Source organism: Athene cunicularia (genome assembly GCF_003259725.1).
Source record: "Athene cunicularia isolate RWA chromosome 1 unlocalized genomic scaffold, athCun1 chr1_part1, whole genome shotgun sequence".
Lineage (NCBI taxonomy): Eukaryota > Metazoa > Chordata > Aves > Strigiformes > Strigidae > Athene > Athene cunicularia.
This window is the reverse complement of record NW_020799091.1, coordinates 91,072,016-91,079,273: the sequence shown is the minus strand read 5'-3', so window position 1 is coordinate 91,079,273 and position 7,258 is coordinate 91,072,016. Positions and strand designations below refer to the sequence as shown.

Genomic DNA, 7,258 nt, shown 5'->3' with positions numbered 1-7,258 from the left:
AACGCAGCGCCTGCAGACCCTAAATACACAAGCACTCTGCTGCTGAATTAGTGGCTAATCAAAGATTATTGTAGAACCAGGCGAGATCTTTAAGACCTGTCTCAGAGGTGCCACAGTCACTAAGGGCTCTTAATCGTCTTATCCATAAATAATAATAGACCGTGCTTAAGAGGTGAAGCGCTTTCCTTCCCTGACAGGACCCCAGTTAAAGTGTTTTCTTTCCTTCCTTTGCTTCCTTCTATTTATTGTTCTTCCTTCTTCCGTGTGGCTTTACTGCGTCTTTCCTTCCCCTTGCCTCTGTAAAGTCCCTTTTCATGCCCAGAGTGTCCTCCTTCTGCTCTGACAGGCGACAAAGACAGGTCTGCCCTGCTGCCTGCTCTGCTGCCTGCCCCTGTCTGCACCACCACGCCAGGATGGATGACATGTAGAAAGGGAGAGGGGGTCCCATCCCGGAGTTAGAGCTCATCTGCTGTAATTTTTCCTTCCTGGGGAATGCCCAGGCACCCTTTATAAACTTGTCTGGGTGTTGTTAAATTGATTGAAACACTGGACAGTGATTTAGATGCTGTTTTTAGTAAGTTAAGGGATCATCTTGAATTCATTACTGCTTCAAAATACACTTAGGTAAGTCAGTTTGGAAAAAAACCCCAAACCAAAACCAATCCAGAAAACCCACAAACCATTAAACCCACAACACTCCACCCTCCCCAAACCCAGAGAATCTTAATTCTGAAATAAAATAGAACCCAGTTCAAAGTTAAAGACTCCAGTAAAGTGAGGGAGTGGGGGAGAAAAAGCGTCCCCAGCATTTGGCAGCAGCCATAACTCTCATCTGTTCCTGGTGCCTTGCAGCCAGGGATGCTTCATGCCCAGGTAGGGACCGGGAGGTTTTGCAGTGAGGCTGACCTTTTCCTGCTGTGGATGCTCGGAGTGTTGTGACCCAACAGCTCAGGCCTCAGATGCTTGCTGACAGCCAGAAATACCCGATAAACCTTCAGCTTCCGTGTCAGCACCCCTGTTATTTGTTACGTCTTGTGTTGTATCACCTGGGATATGTAGCACCAGCTGGGTCCTGGATGCGCTGGGGGCTGAGTAGGCATGCGATGCTGCAGGAGTCCCTGTGTGGAAGAGCTATGTTCATAGGTGGAGGTGGGAGGGTCAGGCTTGCAGGGAACCTGGGGAATGCTGGTGTTGCCAGCACTGTCTGTCTCAAGGGCATCAGATAATTTCAGTCTTGTGTTAGAGTCTTCCCTGAGAAACTGAGAAGGGATATCCTGACCCTTTGCAGGTGATCCTCACGGACCTCTCTGGTCTTAAAACTTGAAAGTGGCTTTCTGGAGAGCGGCACATCGGGATTTGAAGCCATGCACATGTTGTGCTCTCTGGTGTCAGGGGTCTAAGAGGTAGTTCAGAAGCTTGAGGATCACCTGCCTGTTTTCTGTGTTGGTGACCTGGGGTGTGCAGGAGGCAGGCATTGTGGGATAAGCCATCTCTCCATCAAGAACGAGCCACAGACTCTCCAGGCACACCTCCTCGTGTCAATATAGCATCCATATGCCAAACACAAAACTGCATACAGCTTTGCAGCAAGATGGGGGCAAGCGAGAGTGCTTCACATGTTACAGATGTTAATCACCCTAAGTTGCAGCCTACTCCAAGTAGGAGTAAACACACCTGGAACATACTTCTTTTTGAGATGGATCTGAGTTGAGTCCCTTTCCTACAGCAGCACTATGTGATAGATGGGAAAACAGTGGTGTGCATTCCTCTTTTGACTGGTTTAATCTGTTTCTCGTCTGCCCTGAGTTCACATGGATGCCAGCCTGTACCAAAGCAGTGTTGACATAGAGGGGACATTGCTGTGTGTGGCCTCTTTGCAGAAGTAGTTTCAGCCATGGTTGTTAGCCGAGCATTGCTCGGCAGATTAGTAGACAGAATTTGCTTGTCTCTGCTTCCAGATGACTTCTCCTTGTAATGTCATTCTGAAAGCTTTCCAGGAGGGCAATACGTGATCCTAGTTAAAGTCCTTCCTTACTTCTCTTGCCTTTAACAAGGCTTTAAAGCTCTCAAAAGCTTGTTGGAGGGCAGTGGTGTTGACAGCCTAAAGGAGGAGGTGTGTAGAGTTGAGCTGAACTGCTGTGATCACTGGCAGTTCATCTGCTCATCGCCGTCTAAGGAAAAGATGGGATTTTAACACATCTTCATTAGTCTGAAGGGTAATATGTTCTACTTCCAGACAACTCCCCGTTACGTATAATCAATTTTAAAGGCAAAAGTTAATGCGATTTATAATTAGCGATAAGGAATTCTAAACCTGGAATTGCAGGCATGCGTATTAATGAATAATCCTTCTGTAGGCTCACAAAATCTATGTCTGAGCTTGTATAGATTGCTCATGCCATGTAAAATATGTTAACTTCTGGGTGGACTAAACTTAAAATAACATGTTTTTCTATTCTCCAAGTAGAAGGGTTGAATTGTGCTGCAAATATATTCGCAAGTACTATTTAAAGAGGATATAGCGCAGAAGTTTAATTCCCGGCAAATTTTCATAACTTATTTCTGTGTACATAATTTAGGAGCTTTGGGTAACTGATTTCCATGCTTGCCCAGAGGCAGGCTGAATGAGCCTTACTCCACCACACACTGTTAAATTGGCAGAGATTTGGAACGGTAGAGTGACTTGCAGCAAAATTATGTTTGTGAGGCTTCATGCAAACTCCTGCTTTCTGTTACAGTGGTGTAATTATTTTACTAGCCCTCAAAATAAGTACAACAATGAATAGATGTAACTGAAATATCTGCCCCAAGCAGTCCAACTGTGAAAAGGCAAGAAGGGAGAGGATGATGTGCAAGTAAAACTGACAATGAGGTGATTGGCAGCTGTATTAATAGTGTTATTTGCTATAAATAACTTTGATCTGAAGAAGTTTCTTTTCAAACACATTTGTTTAATACAATTGAGTCAAAATGTAACACCATGATGTTTTTTATTTCTCCCTAGACCAATCCATGATGCGGTTGAAAACGATCACTTGGAAATTGTCCGCCTGTTACTGTCTTACGGTGCTGATCCAACGCTTGCGACCTACTCTGGGAGGACCATTGTGAAAATGACCCACAGCGAGCTCATGGAGACCTTCCTCACAGGTCTGTGGCCACGTTGCATGGGGCTTTGCTGGTCATGGCAAATAGGGGGCCGTTCCCTGGCTCCCCAGAGTCCCTGCCGCCTGGCAGGGATGGCTCCACGCCAAGGAGTGTGAGGGTAGGCTGCATTAGCTCCCTCTCTGCCTTCAGAAATGCAGTGGCTGCAGGTGGGAAGCATAGCCATGCCTGGGGGCTCCTTCTGATCGAAACTCTTAATAAGTCATGAGGATTATGCCAGTGTCAGATCTGATAGGTGGGTAGGTCAGCAGGCTGTTTCAGTGCCTTAAGTTTTCTGGTTGAAGTGGAAACAAGAAACAAGAAACTTGCCAAAGTGAATAGCTGTTTGTTAAATATAATTATGTTTCCCATTGCTTTTTATCCTCCTAGTAGCTGTTATTTTGCAAATTCTGTCTCATTTTTTATCTGAAATGTTTTAAAACCGTATTAAAGGCACTTGTCTTTAAACATGTCCATGTTCTAACATGTTTTTTTTTTTTTTCCTGTTAGTTTTGATAAAGACATTTTCATTCCCTAATAACTTACCTCTGAAGATGTTTGCAGTGTTCACAGTCAATGAGTTTAAGTACTCATCCACTTACCTGTTTAAATGGTGCAGTGTAGAAAGCACAGTAAAGTCGAGTATCTTGGACTTCTTAGCGTCTCGAATCCCAATATCTTTGCGTCAACTCAACTAGCAAATCTCTTAAATTTATGTCTGTAGAAAAGAATTAGGTCTTCTGAACATATCTGTGTGGAAAAACCTTTTCCATCAGTTCTTTGGGGCTGTTGTTTCACCCCCAAGTTGGTGTCCAGAATAACTGTGCAGGCTAAAAGTGTGTTACACCCTATCTTTCACAAAAATAAAATTCCGCCCTCAGTTTCTGAAGCTTAAGGTTGGGTTTGTCCCTGTTAGACCTTGGTTGATTATTTGATGTGGTGGGTCATTATTAGATGCGATGGGAGATAAAAGTGAATTCCACAAATATTTGCGAGAGCGATGTATGTGTATATGCTGTTGTTTGTAGCTTGTGCATCAGGAGTACAATGTGGGGTTTTTTGATGGAAGATACAGAGGATACATAGTGAGGCTGTATGACACACAGTCTGCTAAACTTGCCAGCTTTTTGTTCTCATCAGTATGTTTTTGTTGTTGTTTTTTCCTCTCCAGAGTATTTAACTGACCTGCAAGGTCGAAGTGTTGATGACCCTGGTTTGTACTGGGATTTCTATGGCAGCTCTGTGTGCGGTGAGCAAATGTTACCCTTTATTTCTTTCTATGTGGAGACTTTCAAAACATGTGGCACGTGGGGGTGGGGGCTGTTTTGTTTTTATGGTAGAGGAAGCTAGGAAGGAAGCAAACTGATTTTATTTACAGATCACGTTATTGGAAGAAAAAGCAAGACCTGCAACAATCTCTTCAGTGCTGACTTGGCACCTGTATTCAATTTTATTTAGATCCAAAAGACGAATCTGGATTTGACATCTTGGCAAATCCTCCTGGCCCAGGTGATGAAGATGAAGATGGCTTTAGCGATGTGTTTGAATTTGAATTTTCGGATGAGCCTCCCTTGCCGTGTTACAACATTCAAGTGTGTCTCTCTCAGGGGTAAGAACAAATGCAGGGTTTGGGGTAAAAATAGATGAGACGACCTGCCTGGGATGGCAGTTTGTGTCTGTGGGGAAATGCATTTGCATTTATCTAACGTAAATGAGAGAGCAGTACCATAACTGCCAGACTTTTTAGAAATAAACTAATAGAAGGTGAGAGGGGGAAAGGGCTGTGTTTTGAGTGCCATACTCCTGAGCTGAACACATGACGTTTGAACAGAGATTCCTTCCCTCATCCTGGGCAAGCATCATGGTATAACATACCAAATACAAGTGCTTCTAGCACTTAAATTTGGATATCATGTTTGTAAGGTGTTCTTAATTTTACTTAATGGGCTTTTCTGTTTTGCTGAGTGGACATGCTTTTGTGGATGACAAAATGACACCGTTACTGCTGTTCTAGACTTTGCAGCAAAACTGGTTTAAAGCCCTGAGTCATGTGAAACAAATAAACATCTTGCAGAAGATACTATGGTACTTGATAATAAACAAAGACCTGGAAAATTTAATCATCTGTTATATTCAAGATAAAAATTAGTTTCGTAAACAGTTACCGTTTGTCATTTGCACCACTTTTGATGACAGCTGTGGGGAAAATAGTTTTAAATATTAATCATGCAGGAGTGTGGATTTTAGCATGTTTTTATTATTTGGGTGATGGATGTAACTTAAGTTCTCTGAAGTGGACAAGTACAAAGACTGAATTAAAAGATTGTATTCTCGATGTGAGAAAACCCCTCTGTTGACTTGTATTTAGTACTGACACCTCTGCAAGTCAGAGGTGCTGAAATTTCTGATTGTAACTCTAGGCCATTTCCTAACTTCCTAAATGGCAGTTGGGCTCAGCCCAACTGCGTGTGAAGCAGCTGTCGGGATGGCCGCTGACCTGTGCGTGCGCTCATGAACTCTGGGTTTGTAGGCTCCAGCACCCTTGCACGCCTGGTCCTCCTCCTTCCCCAAAGTTGTGGGCAGCAGTACTATGAGTAAATATGTATGCGCCTGCACATCTGTTCTATTCAACCTCCTGGGCAATGGGCTTGATTTCAGGGGGTTTGGCTGTGCGTACAGTCGGGTACAGTCGGGGAGGGTTTGTCACACAGCTATAGAGTCAAGAGTCAAGAAGCTGGTGACTTAATGTTGGTTATTGGAGCCTCTTTCTCCTTCGCTTCCACAGACCACGAAACTGGCTTTTGCTCTCGGACGTGGTGAAGAGGCTAAAAATGTCATCTCGCATCTTCCGCTGCAACTTCCCCAATCTGGAAGTCGTCACCATTACAGAGGCAGAGTTTTACAAACAGACTTCTCTCAGCCAGTTGTTCTCTTGCGCTACGGACCTTGAAGCTTTTAACCCGGAGAGCAAAGAGCTGTTGGACTTGGTAGAGTTTACAAGCGAACTCAAGACTTTGCTCGGCTCCTCGCTTCACTGGTTGCATCTGCACGAGGAACCTCCCTTCGACATCCTCTGGTGAACCATCAGGCCGTTTAATGTACAGTGCTCTATACAGTTACTTCTTTATGTATATGTGTTCAAATGCAATTGTTTCTGTAAAGAAAGGACACTATTAAATATGAAAATATCTTTCCTTTATATAAGAGATCTGAATTCCAGTTGGATGGATTTTGGAAGAATTTTTTTTTAACTTCAATCAGTTTTTACAAAATTGTTATATAATGTTTCTTTAAATGCACACAGGCTTTGGGATAAGTTTGTTATTACTCGGAACACATTTTTTTTTTTAAAGAACACACCCACACATTGACTTTGTTTCATACAAAGCACTGATTACACAGAACATACTTTTCTAGGTGATGTGATCAAAGTCATGTGGCTTGTTTGGGAGATAGAATTCAGTAAGGCACTTGGTGATATTATTTTTGTTTTTTTGTTTACAGAATTACCTGCTTTGGCCAGGTAAGCACTATTGAATATAATTCAATAGTTTGTAATATAAATTAAACCATATCCATACGCATCAACTAATTGTAAGAACTTTTATATCCTAATTTAAAAGCTGTGAAATTTAGTTTTCACACATCAAACCGGATTGTTTATATATGTTTAAACATTTTATGCTCTTTATTTAAAGAAGACTTTGAACTATTTTTTCTGTACCTTGTAAAATATTGAAAAACTAACATATGTTGAAGTTGCTTGAAACTGTACATAAACTAAATTTTCTGAATTGTGTGTTTATGTTTGAGATCTGTGTTTTAACTTTGTAAGTAAATCTCCTGCCTTTGTATTTATATTTTACAAAAATTTTCTTAAAGGCAATAAAACTGTTGAGAAATGAAGGGGCTAAAGTGACTCCCATTAATTCCGTGCCTGGTTGCAAAATGAGCTCCGACTCAATAATGTTTATGGTAGGAGGCTCCACAAACCGTTCCTGAAGCGAAGCAGAGCTGACACAGGTGCCAGCGAGCAGCTCATGAAATCTGAGGTAGAATCTGCACTGGCTTTCTAAATTCAAGGTTACAAGAAAACATCAGACAGGCACCTTTT

General features: G+C 42.4%; 1 protein-coding gene across 6 annotated transcripts in view; it reads left to right on the top strand.

Annotated features, from left to right (window-relative positions):
- Positions 1-7,053, top strand: part of BCOR (BCL6 corepressor) — a 39,545-nt gene extending 32,492 nt beyond the window's left edge. For all 6 annotated transcript variants that reach the window (XM_026848684.1, XM_026848669.1, XM_026848650.1 and 3 more), the window contains 4 exons: positions 3,005-3,150; positions 4,316-4,393; positions 4,603-4,753; positions 5,930-7,053. In XM_026848684.1, coding sequence (XP_026704485.1) covers positions 3,005-3,150; positions 4,316-4,393; positions 4,603-4,753; positions 5,930-6,224 — 670 coding nt within the window. In that variant the 3' untranslated portion in view covers positions 6,225-7,053. The remainder of the gene's footprint in view (positions 1-3,004; positions 3,151-4,315; positions 4,394-4,602; positions 4,754-5,929) is intronic.
- The last annotated feature ends 205 nt before the right edge of the window (positions 7,054-7,258 follow it).